At 41.4% G+C, this 17,688-nt stretch overlaps 1 protein-coding gene across 3 annotated transcripts in view; it reads left to right on the forward strand.

Moving 5' to 3' along the window:
• Positions 1 to 17,610, forward strand: part of ACSL5 (acyl-CoA synthetase long chain family member 5) — a 30,108-nt gene extending 12,498 nt beyond the window's left edge. For all 3 annotated transcript variants that reach the window (XM_081912063.1, XM_081912064.1, XM_081912062.1), the window contains exons 3-21: positions 1,377 to 1,485; positions 2,608 to 2,672; positions 2,752 to 2,853; positions 3,352 to 3,451; positions 5,430 to 5,608; positions 7,379 to 7,411; positions 7,518 to 7,569; positions 8,501 to 8,574; positions 8,705 to 8,782; positions 9,269 to 9,403; positions 10,072 to 10,206; positions 10,300 to 10,395; positions 11,918 to 11,990; positions 12,433 to 12,521; positions 12,609 to 12,725; positions 14,090 to 14,233; positions 14,540 to 14,641; positions 15,966 to 16,037; positions 16,800 to 17,610. In XM_081912063.1, the coding sequence (XP_081768189.1) occupies positions 1,377 to 1,485; positions 2,608 to 2,672; positions 2,752 to 2,853; positions 3,352 to 3,451; positions 5,430 to 5,608; positions 7,379 to 7,411; positions 7,518 to 7,569; positions 8,501 to 8,574; positions 8,705 to 8,782; positions 9,269 to 9,403; positions 10,072 to 10,206; positions 10,300 to 10,395; positions 11,918 to 11,990; positions 12,433 to 12,521; positions 12,609 to 12,725; positions 14,090 to 14,233; positions 14,540 to 14,641; positions 15,966 to 16,037; positions 16,800 to 16,937 (1,893 nt within the window). In that variant the 3' untranslated portion in view covers positions 16,938 to 17,610. The remainder of the gene's footprint in view (positions 1 to 1,376; positions 1,486 to 2,607; positions 2,673 to 2,751; positions 2,854 to 3,351; positions 3,452 to 5,429; positions 5,609 to 7,378; positions 7,412 to 7,517; positions 7,570 to 8,500; positions 8,575 to 8,704; positions 8,783 to 9,268; positions 9,404 to 10,071; positions 10,207 to 10,299; positions 10,396 to 11,917; positions 11,991 to 12,432; positions 12,522 to 12,608; positions 12,726 to 14,089; positions 14,234 to 14,539; positions 14,642 to 15,965; positions 16,038 to 16,799) is intronic.
• The last annotated feature ends 78 nt before the right edge of the window (positions 17,611 to 17,688 follow it).

Genomic DNA, 17,688 nt, shown 5'->3' on the forward strand with positions numbered 1-17,688 from the left:
TGTCCCTGGCACAGATAACACGGGGGGGGGGGAAGGCAGCATACCTCCCCCTGTGCCAGAAAACTGTTGAGGCTTGGCCAACTGGCTGCAATGCTGTACACCAGATAAAAGGTGAAAAGACTTGTTAGGTTAATTGTTCTCCCCAAAGGCTGCTTGGTTGGGGCAGTATTGTCACACGGCTGACCAGTCAACCGGATTCTGCTACAGTCATTGGTTAACCATCAGTACAACAGCTTCTGTATGTGTGCCTACAAAGCATCTTTGTGGGTCATGTACCATCTCACTTAACATGGAGTCAACTAACAAACTCTTGAGGAAATGGTGCTCAATTCATGAGGACAGCCAAATGAAATGGCTACAGATCTTGTTGACATCTAATTACTACTGTCTTAGAAACAGATGGCCTCTGAAGGAGATCTGATGGCCTGAGATGGATGAAGAGGAAGTACATTGGCGCTTCCATACTTACTTCCATACTTCAATGCTATAACAGTGGCTCTTAAATCATTTGCTGGGCACTATGAAAAAGGAAGGGACGTGGGTGGCGCTGTGGGTTAAACCACAGAGCCTAGGACTTGCCAATCAGAAGGTCAGCGATTTGAATCCCCGTGACGGGGTGAGCTCCCATTGCTCGGTCCCTGCTCCTGCCAACCTAGCAATTCGAAAGCACCTCAAAGTGCAAATACAGTAGATAAATAGGCACTGCTCCGGCAGGAAGATAAACAGTGTTTCCGTACACTGCTATGGTTCGCCAGAAGCGGCTTAGTCATGCTGGCCACATGACCCGGAAGCTGTACACTGGCTCCCTCGGCCAATAAAGCGAGATGAGCGCCGCAACCCCAGAGTCGGTCAAGACTGGACCTAATGGTCAGAGGTCCCTTTACCTTTACCTTATGCAAAGTGCTATAGGGATAGTATCAATTCCACAATGGGAGGAGGAGAGTTGGAAACCCATGGTCTAGGAAGCCCATGCCAGTTAATAAGGCGAGTTTACTCTCCCCCTGCCTCTGAAACTGAACTTGCTTCACTGCTGCTGGTTTCCCCAAGTTTACTTTAAGGTGGTGGGAGGCAGGAAACATCTAGAAGCGAAAAGGGAGATCTAGGAGAGGACTATTGCAGGTGGAGACTTCTCTAGGGCTTAAGGCATGGCTCAGATCAAGGGAACATGCAAAGTCTGTGTCAATTATTATTACTTGTGGTGGTGGTTTAGGTGCATTGTTGCCCCCCCCCAACTGGTGTAGCCATTTATCCTATGTACAGATTGTGAGGAGAAGAACCTTGGGTAGTCTTAATCTGAGTTAAGTCTAATGTGGGGAGTGGGGCCTTGTGGTGCATCATCCACATTGCCAACTAACCTGAATAATTTCTGAATGCAGGGAGGAGCTAGAAGAAGTGCTCTTATGCCTGATGGCAAGCTTCTTTCTTATTACCACGAGGATGCACGGACCTTATATGAAAGTTTCAGAAGAGGACGCTACGTCTCAGGTGAGTAGGGAATTCACTGGGACAACTTGGATGGCCTGTTTTAGCATTGCTTGTTCAAACCACAGTTTTGGATGGAGAGGGTGTTGCCATAATACTTCTCACCTGATGAAGCTAATGAAGCTGAGTAGGGAAAAGCTAACAGAATGATTCTTTGCAGAGGCTTTTCCAGGTGGAACTTTCAGGAACTCAGTTCTGGTACCACTCACGTGAGTGCTATTGCCATTATAAGAGAACAAGGGAGACGGTGGTGGTGAGTTCCACCACTTCTTTTTCTAGAAAAATAACACTGGGAATATGGATTCATGGCAGTCTTTCTGTGTGTTTCTGGTCCTTGATATGAGCATCCTTTTCTACCCACAGTGATTGCCTACTGAGGATATTCTTCAGAAATGGCTGGCTTGCTTTAGAGATGACTTGAATATAAAAACAAATCCTCTAACACCACAAATGTTGCAGGGCTTCTTATAATTGGTGTGGAAATGAATGGTGTGAAATAGAAAGTCTGACTTTCATTTTCATGAGGTTGGAGCATAATGCTTGAGGCCAAACCATATAATGTGGTAGATCAATGACTTGATATCCTGAATTAAGAAGAGAACACTTCTTTAAAAAGAAGCCAGTGTAAGGCATCCAGACTTACACTGATCCAGTCTGAATCTCTTGCATCACATGTGCTTTGGTCCTCAGCCAGCTTCTGATGCTGTTTTGATGAGGGGGATCTACATATCACAGTAATATGTGAATGCTGTATAAGAAAATTATTTCAAACTTTCCCATAAGAAGGCATTCTAATGTTTCTTGAAATTTGCTTGATTTTCTGTTCAAGTATTATTATTTTTAAACTGTAAACCACATCTAATATTAAAGGAAGGTAAATACAATGAATGGGAATCCATCTCTGCACAAAGCCGTCTAATGTCCTCTGATGCAGAAGAGTGTTCAGTTGTTGAAGATATTGCAAACTAAAGACATAATTTAGCATCTAGGCAGCAAATCCAGCTGACGATGTCAGCAAATCAGGGATGCCTAAAAGCTGTGGATTCTTGTTCGGTATCCTTCAGTTCACTTGAATACCCTTCTACTATGCTGGCATATTCATAATCTCATTTTTTTTCCTTGCAGAAAATGGCCCTTGCTTAGGATACAGAAAACCAAAGAAACCTTTTCAGTGGCTGTCTTACCAACAGGTTGGTTAAAACACCAACTGGAAAATTGACCTAAATCCCTTGCCAATAATGTCAAGTTAACTATCCTTGATATTTCTAGGTGCTGGACAGAGCTGAACACCTGGGATCAGGTCTTCTACACAAAGGATGTAAACCCTCAGGAGATCAGTTCATTGGCATCTTTGCTCAGAATAGACCAGAGGTAACTTGTGAGAATCCTAGTTGGCTGTAGTATTCTGGTAAAACCATTCCTAAATTTGTACACTGTTTTGATATTAATGTTTGGATGCAGCAGAAGAAGTGAATGGACCTGCTGCCTGTTCATGTTGTATCCATGTTCTGGTCTGGTGCTGGGAGCAACTTTGGCATGTTGCCTGTCTTGCTGGAATTAATGTGATGGGTTCACAATTTCCTGATGAGTATCCCCCCCCTCCAATTTGCACAATGGCTTGCATATCTACCACAATTGCTTCTGCAGTTTGGCTGATAAAATCAAGCTTCCTTGACTAATCGTGCTCATTGGAATAGATGTGTCATATATAGTTCCTGCCAGGTGCAAGCCTGCAAGTTCACAAGCTCAACACAATTAACACCTGAAGCTCTAATGGGAGGATTACTAGAATATACCTGATTCTTAAACATGCTATTTTATATATTGCCACACAATGCTTATGTGTTTTTCCATTCTTTTCTCCTGTAGTGGGTGATCTCTGAGCTTGCATGCTACACTTACTCAATGGTTGCAGTTCCCCTTTATGACACTCTGGGATCTGATGCAATTGTGTACGTTATTAACAAAGGTAAGCTGTTCTCTCTGGCCATGAAATACCTTGTTCTACTCTTTCTTCATATTGGGGGCGTGCGTGTTATTTTCTTGACAAGTGACTACTATAAAGTGAAATTGGGTCCTTCCTCAAATAGAGGGACAAAAGTTCCAAGAATTCCCCTCCTATTTGAGTTAATATGACCCAAATTCTTCTTAAAAGGTGGAAATAACTCAGAAAAATTATCCCCTGCTTCGTTAGTCTAGAGAGGAGTAAGTAAAAGACAGGTGTAAAATCTGAGGATGGGGGAGCAGGTAACCCTGTGTGTCATTAATGGAACTGACCTCTCCTCCTCCTCCTCTGTAATTCTAGTCCTGTTCAATGTGACATAACAATGTTGCTTTGAATAGAGCCAAATAAAAGAGCTTTAGCAACTGAACCTCTGTTCTGTCAGTACAGCTGTCAGTATGCTGGATCTTTGACTTCAAAAAGCCCCGGAATCCCCATGAGACAAAGACCTTGCTTAAGTGGAGGAGCAAAGCATTTCTCAACCAACTTTAAGTCCCTGATCAGATTTTTGGTCCTGCTCCTTCCTGAGGTGGGGTTTTCTGAGCCTGCCTTTGGAGAACTTCTTCAGGCTGTTTGGCAAATAGTCAGAGTTTGCCTCTTAGCAAGATACTTGTGACAGTATACTTGAACATAATCTGTCTTCAGAAGACTACACAGGGGTGGTAACAGGGTATTTAATTTTGTAAAGAATGAAACAATGCAATTGCTTGCAGCTAGTCTCATCTTGGCTTCAAAATGCTTAAATAGAAGACACCCCCCTTCTATAGTTACGCTTATGCTATCCTAGATGAAAAAAGGCATTATTGAAATGAAAATAGTGGCCATTAAACTCAATTTGCAGATGCACACACAAAAATACAGGTGAGGATAATACACTCCATTGCTGGTATTTCAGTTACTAAGCTTTGAACTTCCTCAAAGTTTATTTTGCTCACTTCTTTGAAACCAACTTTTTGAATGCAAAGGGTTGCAGCTTCTTTGAATGAAACTCTTGGCAATGTCTGGAGATAAAATCTCTGTCAGTGTTAAAATCACAAATGGAATGAAATACAGCTAGCCAGTGTTTTTACTGCAATTGTTATAAAGCACCCAATGCTTTTCACAAGAGAGAAAGCCACAAGTTTAAAATCCTAACAGGAAACCTTGTTGAGATTAATTCTCCAAGAAGTTATGTCTCTTGGGTAGCGGAATAGTAGTGGACTTTTTGTACTAGTCTGGACAAGTTGGGTGCTCATTTAATTGTACTCCATTAGTATAGCATGACTTCCAATTATAGCAGCTATGATCCAAGCTACACAAACCGTGCAATGGTAGCCTTACTTACCGGTAATTAATTTGCTTGACCTCAGTCGGAAACAACAGTGGAAGATGTTCTCCTTTACTTTCCCCCCACAACAGCTCTTTCCTTTCAGTGAAATGCATGATGTTGTAGATCATGAAACCTGTAGACAAAAGCTTGCTTTCAAACATACATGATGGATAAAGGAGTAAATGCCCTCAATTCTCCTAGAATCCCAAATGCTCCCTCCCAAAGCAACTGTTTGGGTTAAAGAGACATTTGGCATTTGCATGCAACATGCTTGCTCAAAGTGTTTTTACAAGCTGGTACGAGCGGCGGGAATAATTGTGTGGTATACTTAACAGGCTCTAAAGCCCAATTAAGAGGCCTATACTCCTCACAGCAAATTTAAGTGTCTGTGTCTTGATAGCTGTGCCTGTCAGGTGTGGCTTGCAATTAGGCTATCATTTCTTGCAGCTCCTAGAAGCTTCTGGCACACAGAGTGCTTGCGCTCAATGCATTGTTTCCGCTTTCCACTTCTTAAATGATTGCCACATGAAATGGGTATGTGGAGATGTCTGCTTCAGCAAGCTGGTGCTGCTTGTGTGTTCTGTGTAACTTGAGTCCAATGATGGAGGTTGTCAAGTATTATGTGTGTTCCTTTAGCTGACATTGCTACAGTGATATGTGACAAACCCGAGAAAGCACAAGTGATACTTGAGAACTGTGAACAAAAGAAGACACCAGGACTGAAGATGATAATTCTGATGGATCCTTTTGATGGCACATTAAAGGAAAAAGGAGCTTCCCTGGGAGTTGAAATCTTTTCATTACAAGAAATTGAGGTACAGGGTCCCTTTTGCTTGACAAGTCTACTCTTGAGAGAGGTTAAAGCAGGCTTCCTCAACCTCGGCCCTCCAGATGTTTTTGGCCTACAACTCCTATGAACCCTAGCTAGCAGGACCAGTGGTCAGGGATGATGGGAACTGTAGTCTCAAAACATCTGGAGGGCCGAGGTTGAGGAAGCCTGGGTTAAACCTTCTAGAAACTGCAAGTATGTATGTTCATCATTGTGACATCTTTTGGGATTTGGTTTTGAGTATATGCTTAAATAGTATCCCTTTGAGTAAATTTACTCAATCTCCATTCCATGTGGGAACTGAATCTTCTGAAAAGTGTTGAGCAACTTCACTGGGTGGATATTAAAGCATGGCCATAGTATTTCTCCCAAAGCTGCAGATTCTAATCAAATTACTTGGTATCTTTCCCTTCTGTTTCCACATGTGGCTTGTTTGGAGAGGAACAAACCATGAGTGCTGGTAGGCAAATAACATGAAATGAACCTTTGGTTGGTTTGTTCCCCAGCATGCCAAAGGATAAAGGGGGAGAAGCACACCAGGGACTTTGAGTAGTGCGCACCAACGTGCTGCTTGTTTATATTAAACAATAGTACAAAATAAACTATGGTTCAATGCAGTGATGGGAAACCTCAGGCACAGGGGCCAGATATGGCCATCCAGACCTTTCCAACTAGTCCTCAGGACTCTTCTTAGAACTGTCCTTAGCCACACCCTATAACAGTCTTGCTTTGCATTCTCCTTGAATATTTTTGCCTGGATTGAATGTGTCCTTTAACTCCAACAACACTTCCTGCTTGCTTGGGTTGAGAGGTGTGTGTGTGAGTGAATAAACTAGGTGAGATTCCACATTTCATATGCTACCTACGTTTGTCTGTGGTCCTTGGGATGCAAAAGGCTCCCCATCCTTGGTTAAATGTGCCATGCGAACTTGGTCATTGACAATTGTTGGGACTGTGGTTTGGCTGGACAGCAGTGTATGTGTGGGGAAGGTTATCTTTGCCACAATATTCATATTTCAGTTTCACCAGTGATTCTGGCCTTGCACAACTTCCAAAGTGGTCTCCAGTCCTCTTTCAATTTTTTATCCTTAATACTCATGCTGATCCTTCTATTCTTGGCCTTTTCTGTGCCATTTTTTTAAAAACTGCTATAAGGGTGTATCAGTAGATAGCAGTGCCTATAATCTATTATGCCCATACATTGCACAGCATTCCAGAGTAGAATTCTTTTTTCTTTCTCTAAATACATTTTTGTAAACCTTGAAAAACCAGTCACCAAACTTAAACAGAATAAAACAGTGGAATTATTCATAACATAAATTGATTGTTCTGTGTCCTGGGGTCTTAGGACAGACAAAAGGTGGGAGGTGTGTGTGTGTGTGTGTGTGTGTGTGTGTGTGTGCAGATTTGTGTTTTTTTAACACACACACACACCTGCATCTTGAGGGAATTAAAAGATGAATTTTCAGCTAAATACATGCTCTCTCTCCCTCTGCCCATTCTCAAGCCTTGTCTTAATATGTAAAGTGCTATAGCTGCATAGCTGTTGTTGGGATTTCTTTATGCAATCATAAATGCTACAAATGGCTCTTGTCTATCTAGATTAATCTCAATTTACATCCAGACCATCACTTCATACTCCCCCCCCAAACCACTTCAGAACATCTACTTCTTGAACTACCCTGTAATAGTTGTCCACCACAACTGCCCCATTCTTAGTGACACTGCTTAATTGCTCTTGCTTGTTTTCCTACAGATGCTAGGAAAACACAACTTCAGCAGACCAGTTGTAAGTACTCATCCTCTATTCTACTCAACCAATGAGGTGTATTTACTACCATGTGTGATTTTAAAAGCTTGAACCCATTTTGGACTCAATTGTTATCTTATTTCAGCTTCCCAAGCCAGAGGATCTTGCCATAGTCTGTTTCACCAGTGGAACAACAGGTAAATAACTTGGTAGAACATCAATAGGCAGCATCTTTTGTGACAAAAGGGACAAACGCTAATCTTGTTTTTAGATTTTAAGACTCTCCTCAAATGTTGGAGATGATGGAGCCCATCCAATTACTGAAACAAACAAAAAAAGGTGCAGCCATAACCACTTATGCCAGGAGCATTAGAGGGGTTTTCATATAAATCCTTGTATTTATGTCATGTAATATGTTCCTGATGTGTTTTAGTATGCAAAGAGCTCCTGTTGGGTTTTCTTTTTATTGCTTCATGCTGCCTGAATGGGAACTTCAGTTTCACAGGGTGAAATTTGGACTCTTCTCAAGGAATGTGGAGAGGGGGCAACGATCAATTTCTGTGTCCCTTGATACTTTTATAGGGAGGAAGAGACACAAATCCTATTGAAACTGATGATATTGAGGTAAAACTGTTGACAGCTCTTCATAGAATAAGACTGCCACAGAATTTGGGAGGGAAGCAGGGAAAGAAAAGTAGCAGTTAACATCATTTTGAAGATTTCCCACTGAGCCTTCAAAAATGGTTATTTGATGCAGAAATTCAGGGGGCACTTGACTCTATACCTCTTATTCTGACAGAGAGATTGCATGCTATCTGTAATAGCTAAAACTGGCCTGGCTAGCAGTATAGCATGCCTGCCTCAAAACGAAGTCTATAGGGGTAGATTTTTATTCTGCATTTTATGATTTTTAAACCATGAAGTTGTGTTTTTTTAAAGCTGCTTTGAGTTCACACTTAGTCCATACTTTAAAATAATAATAATAATAATAATAATAATAATAATAATAATAATAATAATAAAAGGAGTGTTCTTGTTTCATGGTGTTCAGGTTGCCTGAAACAGTGTGTAGTTCAGCTCTTAAATTCCTGGTTTGAGCTACAAATTTGTTTGTTTTTATGTGTGTAGGTAACCCTAAAGGAGCCATGCTAACACATGAAAGTATTGTTGCCAATGCTGCTGCGTTCATGAAGACTATAGAAGTAAGTGACCATATGCATAGGCCAAGCTGACTATTTAGGTTGGTCAGGCCGCCGCCAATCAAACTCTACATTTTTGCATGTTTGTAGAGCTGAAGCATCATTGTGACACTGCCTGCTTCTTTTCTTACAGATGACAAGTCCTTGTGTGCCATCGGATGTATCACTGTCATACCTTCCTCTAGCTCACATGTTTGAGAGAGTAGTGCAGGTAAAACCCCTTTCTAAGTTCTTCTTGCCACTGGGAGCAACTGTGTGGTGCTTCTTGGGTCTCTTCAAAAGGTTAAACAGTGGCACATGAGTGGCTTAGCCACTGGCTGGCTCTGTAAGCAACCTGTCTGGTAAAAGGATTGTGGTCCTTGCTGCTTAATGTGACAAGGTGTGCTTGTATATCATGATAAATGTTGCAAGCAAGATCTTGAGATGTGGAGTGTGTGTGAGTACACACATGGAAACACCTCTCAAACTTAGCTTGAGGAACACAGTTTACAGCAATCCGTTTTTATATTCTGAAAAAGTTTTTATTTTATTAAGCTTTTAATTAAATAAATGCCCAGTGTTCACAAAGATCAATGAATGGAGGCTACTGACATCTAGATGTTTTAATGGGCAGAGGTTCAACTGGCAGATTGGGAGTGGGGTCTCCATCCTAGTACCTTTTGCAGTATATTCAGGGTCTTCCATGGTTACTTTTTAGACCGTAATGTACAGCAATGGAGCAAAAGTGGGGTTCTTCCAAGGAGATATTAGATTTCTAACTGATGACATGAAAACTTTGAAGCCAACTATCTTCCCAGTGGTGCCAAGACTGCTCAACAGGATCTATGACAAGGTAAACATTGTACCTAATATAAAGCTGCCTCCACTTGAATCCTGTTAAGTCATTGCAACTGGGTATATTATGCTTCTATTTAACTTTTCCATAGAATAGTTCGATTAGACCTTGTACCTTCCCAAGTTCCCACGCCACCAAATCCTGAAACCAGAAATGGTAAGCTCACCCCAAAATGCCACAGGGCTTTCTCCTAAACTCTCCCATGTCCCATCATGGCTTTAAAATCCATCTTAAGGTTAGGGGGCAGAATGGCTGGATGTTTGGGAAGGGCAGAGAAATGGGGTCACCAGAAATCATAGAATCATAGAGTTGGAAGAGACCGCAAGGGCCATTGAGTCCAACCCCCTGCCAAGCAGGAAACACCATCAGAGCACTCCTGACATATGGTTGTCAAGCCTCTGCTTAAAGACCTCCAAAGAAGGAGACTCCACCACACTCCTGGGCAGCAAATTCCACTGTCGAACAGCTCTTACTGTCAGGAAGTTCTTCCTAATGTTTAGGTGGGATCTTCTTTCTTGTAGTTTGGATCCATTGCTCCGTGTCCGCTTCTCTGGAGCAGCAGAAAACAACCTTTCTCCCTCCTCTATGTGACATGAAGAGGTTAGCTCTGGAGTCACTGGATGCCCACATCCCCTTTAGTATTACAGTGCCTTGATTTCTTGCAGATTCAAAGTGGTGCCCAAACAAACCTCAAGCAGTTATTGCTCAAAGTTGCTGTAGCCAGGAAGCATGCTGAAGTGAAGCAAGGCATTATCCGAAACACCAGCATCTGGGACAAGCTAGTCTTCAATAAAGTTCAGGTATGTGCTCCCCTTTTTAGACTTCAGAACCAATGCCACAATAACTTTTACCGGGGTGCCTGTGCTTACATTCTTCTATTCCCTTCTCCACAGGAAATCTTGGGTGGGAAGGTGCGAATCGTAGTCACTGGGGCTGCCCCAATATCTTCACCTGTCCTAACGTTCCTCCGAGCAGCCTTTGGGTGTCAGGTAAGGGCAAAGCCCCCATGGCTTTCTCCACCCCACCCCAAGGAAGCAAATGAGTTAGTTTGAAGGTTCTGTTAGTGGCATTGCTGTGGCAACTGATAAATGAAAACTCCTGCTGTTGGTTGGGCGATGAACCGATATTGGAAGCTCAGCCATGAATGTAGTTGTGGACTGAGCAAATTTTGTGGTAACCTGCTCTTTATTAAATATTTCAGTGCCACAGAAGGGCAACCATGGAATAAAAATAACAAAGAAGGCAATATACAGAAAATTAGAGAATACATGAAAACAAGTCGAAAAATAACAAGCACATTAATACTTCAAAATGGAACAATTTGTTTGCCTACAAATTATGCACTCACTATTAAAATCAAAATTATGGAAACTCTTCCATAATTTCCATAATTTTGATTTTAATAGTGAGTGTATATTTTGTAGGCAAAATTATGGAAGCACTTTGGAAAAAGTTCCAGCCTTATCAGATTGGTAGTGCAAATTACTGGAATATGTGGAAATGGTGCAATTGACTAACAGACTAAGAGGTAATACAAGACAATCATTGATTCAAAAATGGGATATGAAAGAGATCTATAAAATAAGAAACAAGCAAAAAGGTACTACGTAATTGTTGTAAGAAAGTATTAAAGTACAGAAAGGGTAAGGTAATAAGTACATTCATCACCAGAAAGGTTATATGCATCGGGAAATGATAGGGAGTCGCAGGTGGCACTGTGGTTTAAACCACTGTGCCGCTTGGACTTGCCAATCGGAAGGTTGGCAGTTCAAGGCCCCGCAGCGGGGTGAGCTCCTGCTGTTCGGTCCCAGCTCCTGCCAACATAGCAGTTTGAAAGCACGCAGAGCAAGTAGATAAATAGGTATCCCTCCAGCAGGAAGGTAAACGGCATTTCCGTACACTGCTCTGGTTTCAGTGTTCTGTTGCACCAGAAGCGGCTTAGTCATGCTGGCCACATGACCCAGAAAAACTGTCTGCGGACAAACGCCGGCTCCCTCGGCCTGTAAAGCGCAACCCCAGAGTCGTTTGCGACTGGACTTAACTGTCAGGGGTCCCTTTACCTTTATTTTTACCTTTACCTTTACCCTCATCACCAGAAAGGTTATATGCATCGGGAAATGATAGGAAGTATATTCTATGTCAGCAAAAAGATAGGAAAAAAGAGATTGCATAAATTTAATTTAAATTTAATTTTTGTAAACATATATAAGATTATTAGTACATGATTGTTTTCATCTTTGTATATTGTGTATGTTATCTATGAATTTCATTTAAGTATTTAAACGGGGGGGGGGGGAGGAATTATGGAAACACTTCACAAATAATCCAGTCCTATAGGCTCCACTTCTGAGCAACGCCCCTAGGAAGTACAACCGACCTCAGTGGATCTCTGTCATGACAGAACTTGCCTTGTTCATTGAATTGTTCATGTAGACTCCACGTTTTCACAAAACAAACCCATCAAAACTGCGACTGGGTGCCATCTAATTAAACATTTGTCTTCCAAAACAGATCTTTGAAGCATATGGCCAAACAGAGTGCACAGGTGGATGCACATTTTCATTGCCGGGAGACTGGACGACTGGTATGCTTTCTTAAAATTCCGAGTGTGGCTGAAGACTATGACTTGGGCTTCAGTTGGGGAGGGCAACAGGTTTTTTGCTTCTCCTGCATTTAAATATGACATCCTTCCATTTACTAGCAGAATGGGCTATACTGGCAAGATGATTTAGACTTAAGACAACTTCTAATCTGATTATTCAGAGCTTGCTTTTGTGCTGTGGAGGTGGGAGAGACTTTTATAACTTTTTAGGCTAAAAAAGGCGATTATGGAGGTTAACAGTTACTTCAATATGTAAGTGGTAGCAATGAGGAATGGGTTGATACAACAACAGCCACTTTTTGCCCTTCTTCGTATGCACCTCCGTGGAATTTTGGTGATTTTAAACAGCTGCCAAGACAGGTAAAGAAAGGAGGATTGTACCGAGAAAAAAACCTAAATTTTCTGCCTGGGTGTTCTTCTTTAGGTCACGTTGGACCCCCCCTAGCTTGCAACATTGTAAAACTTGACGATGTTGCTGAAATGAACTACTTTGCAGCTAATGGTGAAGGGGAGGTAAGCTCCTTTTTGTGATGTAGCATACTGTGAGCTGAAGTTTAAAATAGATGGGGTCTAACACCTATTTTTGTGTGCCTTCTATAGATTTGCATTAAGGGGCCAAATGTATTCAAGGGTTACTTGAAGGATCCTGAGAAAACTGATGAAGCTATTGACCGAGATGGGTGGCTTCATACTGGGGACATTGGGAAATGGATGCCGGTAAGTTGGTGGTCACTGAGGCAGCTTGCTGACTACTTTGCACAGAACAGTATGCTGGCTAATTCCAGGTTGCACCATTTGGAATTCTGATGCAACTAACCCACTTCCAACAAAATGAAATTGTGGACTAAAATATGCTTGAATGTGAGATAACAATTGCTTGACATGACATCCTATAACCTCCCCACAAACATACAGTGGTACCTTGGGTTACAGATGCTTCAAGTTACAGACGCTTCAGGTTACAGACTCCACTAACCCAGAAATAGTACCGCGGGTTAAGAACTTTGCTTCAGGATGAGAACAGAAATTGCGTGGCGGTGGCGCAGCAGGCCCCATTAGCTAAAGTGGTATCTCAGGTTAAGAACGGACCTCCAGAATGAATTAAGTTATTAACCCGAGGTACCACTGTACATGGATGAATTCTCAATAAAACAGATTATCTAGAAGTGGCCTCCATTTTGGTCTCCAAGCTTTTCTGCATCTGGCTGTAGAAAATGACTCCTAGAAAGGATACTTGAAAGTGTTTAAAATGAGATTTGCAGTAATTATTCCCCTGCAAAGATAAGGAAGCTATTCCTGCAAAGCTTGGCACCCAAACACAAATCGGAAGTATAATATAAAATAAACTTCACAGTGACTCTCGGTATGTTGCAGCAGTAAGCATTCCCCATGTATCCTTCAAATAGCAAGGTAAATTAATGCACCCCAAAGTGTGCATTCTACTACACGTTGTGAAATTGGTGGTGGAGAATACAGCCCAAGCACATGCTTTCTTGCATATAGTGCACTGTGGATTAGGAGAGATGAGGCACTAAGGACTCTCCCAAAAGCTACTGATTGGGTTTGTTATGAATGCACCATTCAAAGATTGAATTACTGAATATGGCACCGACGCATTATTCTTAAAGCATTCTACTTGGCCTACATTTACATAATGCATTTTAAACCCTATGATATCACTTTAAGCAGTCATGGCTTTCCACAAAGAATTCTGGGAGCAGTGGTTTGTTAAGGGGGCCAAAAGTTGTTAGGAGATCCCAATTCCCCTCACATAGCTGCAATTCCCAGAGTTCCCTGTGAAGAAGGAATGATCATTAAACCACTCTGGGAATTTTAGGCCAGTGTGGTGTAGTGGTTAGAGTGTGGGACTAGGAGCTGGGAGACCAGAGTCCAAATCGCCACTCTGCCATGAAGCTTGCTGGGCGAATCGCTGCCTCTCAGTCTAACCTACCTCACAGGGTTGTTGTGGAGATTAAATAAAGAGTGGGAGAACCATGTACACAACTTTGAGCTCTTTGGAGAAAAATGTGGGATATAGATTTCTATTCCTGTCTCCAAACTTGTTTTTGTACTTTTTGCAGAGTGGTGCATTGAAGATAATTGACAGAAAAAAGAACATCTTCAAGCTAGCTCAGGGAGAATATATTGCACCTGAAAAGATTGAAAACATCTACCTCAGAAGTGCTCCTGTAGCACAGGTCTTTGTGCATGGAGATAGCCTACAGGTAAGTGTGCCCTGTTCAGAGCTGTATCTTCAGCCACTGTGCTAACTGGTTTCTAGGGCCAGACAGTTCGATCAGAATGGTCAAGACACACACTGTTGCTGAGATGGGTGACTTGCGGGGACACAATGAAGACCTAATGGATTGCATGATCATAAAAGCTGACTTCTTTATAGTATGACACAACATGTTGGCCCTTTGGCCCAAAGATCCAAGGGAACTCAATATGCCCAAGTGGAAATCTTTGGGAACGAGTACATGCAACACACCCATTTTTTTCTGGAGTTTGAACGTTCATTCTTCCTACAGTCATTCTTGGTGAGTGTGGTGGTTCCTGATCCAGAGACTCTTCCAGAGTTTGCAGCAAAGTTGGGAGTTAAAGGTTCGTTTGAGGAACTCTGCAAAAATACAGTAAGTGCCTTTCTCTCACTTTGTGAAGATCCAAGTTACTGAAGATAAGAGTTCATTCGGTGAACTTGAAGGGGAAATTGTCTGGTTGTAAACTGGATTTCAGAGTTCGATAATAAAAGAGCCAGTTTGCTTCTTGACTCTCACTTGGTGTTTGGATATGCAGTTTTGCATGAGGTGATATATGAGTCTTTTGTGCCATAGCACATAAGCTTGTAAATAGCTGCTTCCTGCTAAAATTATTAATGTATACCCAATCCTACAATACAGCCTACTAAACTAGATTTAAGCAAGGTAGCTTTTAAATCAAGATGGGAGGAAATTGGATATGCGATTAGAACAGTTATTCTAAATTGTGTGTTGGCAACCAAGGCTGGTATAGTGGGTTAAGCAAGAGGAGCAGGCAATTATTATAATTACTTGTCACTGCAGTGAAAGTTTTTACTTTAGCAGCATTTTCATGTCTGAACTTGCATGTTAACTTCGTATGTATCTTGAGTGTGCTGTTTGATTAGAAAGTTGTGCTAGTAAAACGCCCCATGTTCAAGCTTAACGCACACATTTGCTGAGGTGTGAACAACTGTGTGTTAAGAAATAGACAGCAATCCTGGAAGTGAATTTTGTGTGAGTGCAGTATTTAATTTGCATATAACCTCTCCCTTTGAGGTTTTTTAAAAGGCTTTTGAGGCAATAGTCCTTGTTTCTATTTTTTGCTCACAATACTTGCTAAGTGCATGGCTCTGTGAGGGTCTCTTCCCACTCCACCACCAAGCCACACAAATTCCTGAAGAATTAAACTGCTTTATGGTGTCAGGCTTTAACAACCAGAGGATTGAGCAGCTGTGGGTGGGAAAGAATGTGTGTTTGAGGTCTATACATTTCTCTCAGATTTCTAAAATCTAGTGCCTGAATGCACAGAACTGAACTCATTAAAATTCCAAGAAACACTTTCTAGCACAATGTGAGATTTGACTCGTGAAAAATACTCCTGCAGAACAAATGTGAATTCATTCCATAAAGCTAAGATTCGTAGAAAGGGAAAACCATTGGCTAAAAATATTCCACAATCATGCTGACTGGGATAGAGGGGTGACTTACATCAGTAACCTGCTTCTGGAAGTCTCTGTTCTTCACCTTGTTGCTACCATATATAGGTTAGTTACTGGTAACATAAATCTGTTAAGATATTATGGGACTACTTGCATTGTTTCCAGGTCTGAAATGGGTTTTCATTTATGTAGTCTTAGTCTCATAAGTTTATCTTAATGCCTTTAAAGTTTTTCAAACCCGCTGATTTAAATCCTACCAATATATTTTCTGCTTCTAGGTGGTGAAAAAAGCTATCCTGTCAGACATAATCAGGTTGGGGAAAGAAGCTGGCCTCAAGTCATTTGAACAAGTGAGTATGCAGTTTGTTCAAGGCTATTGCTGTTCAGTGGCTTCAAAGAGAATGAACTCTTAATGCAGATCTCCAGAAGTAGAGAGACGGGTTTCTGCATACTCCGTTTGTGTTGGAAAGAAGCTTGAATGCATAAAACAGCTTATAAGAAGATTTAAATCAGCACCATAATGTTTCCATAGTGCTCTGCCCTTATCCCTTTACAAAAGGAATTGAGTGTGTCAGAGATACTGGAGGAATAAGTTGGTCTTAAATCTCCGGACTTCTGTAAATGTGGAAATTTGCAAAAGTGAAAATTATAAATAAATAAATCTCTGGACTTCCAAGAGGTTTCAAAGGTATCTTGTCATCCTAGGACATGTAGTTCAGATTTCTATCTCAAACCTTGATCTCTGACAAGTCCAGAGATCTGCTGCAATGCCTCTATTGATGTGGGGCAGGCATCCAACAACCAAGAATTATCACACCAGAAATCTGCATGATATGCTCCATACTGTAACAAATGGTTATAGCACTTTGTTCCTAAGCAAAGGGGCACTTGGTGTGTTGTGAAATGGTGGCTGTCAACAACTAGCTCTTTTGATACAAAAAGAAAATAGGGGTGGGGGCCTGTTTGAGGAAATACTATAGACTTCCTCGATCCCAAGGGCTTGAGAGTATAGCTTCTCAAAGGTAAAGGTAAACCTTAGTATAAGGCCAACTGTCCACCTCAGACAAATGCATAAGGCACTATTGTGACAAAAATATTGTCTCCACAACCAGGTGAAAGATCTCTACCTCCATCCCGAGATGCTCACAGTTGAAAATGGACTGTTGACCCCAACACTGAAGGCAAAGAGAGCAGAAGTATCCAAATTCTTCAGAAGTCAAATTGATGCTATCTATGCTGCTAACATGTAGTTAGGGGGCGGGGAGCCTCAGCTAATTGTATTTACAGTGAACTGTGAAAGTACTTGGTAGGCCTTAAACAGCTGAAAAATGAAGGACCTGAATCAACTAAGTGTCCTTTCCTCTTCAAAGAAAAACATGTTTGGCTAAGGTAGCAACTCGTTGTGGTGAATCTTGTGTAATATACTACGTTGTTCAAATGGAACATGCCAGACTTGTATTCAGAGCAAAGCTGCCTTTCTGCCTCAGTGACTACTGTTGTCCCTTGTGATTTGTATAAATCTAAATGAAATGGGAAGAACTTGATGATAGTTGCCGTATGTGGAAGATAGTATGGGAAAGTATTTAAGACGTCTCTTAAAACTATTGATGATTCTAACGGCCATAATGAGATTGTATAGGACCAGTATGCTTAAACACTAACTTAATCTAATCATACTGAAAGGCTCTGCCCCATGTAATATAGTCTTGATTTGTACAGTCATTTACTCTAGCTTTGTATATGCTTTTGGAGAAAAAGCCATGAATGCCATCCTTCTGTGGTGGGTGCTCAAATGCCTCATTGGCAATAAATGTACTTCATGCCTATTTTTTAAAGTCTGGGTATCCAAATTCCGCTAAGGCGCAAACTATTCCTGCTGGCTGAAAATGTATGTGAAAAATAAACTGATAGCACTTTCTGAAATTTGTGTCTTTTGACTTAGTACATCTTGTACTCTGAATTCCATGAAGGTAAATATCCATTTCTCAATATGTGGAAGGA

This window comes from Podarcis melisellensis (assembly GCF_964234715.1).
Source record: "Podarcis melisellensis genome assembly, chromosome: 5".
Classification (NCBI taxonomy): domain Eukaryota; kingdom Metazoa; phylum Chordata; class Lepidosauria; order Squamata; family Lacertidae; genus Podarcis; species Podarcis melisellensis.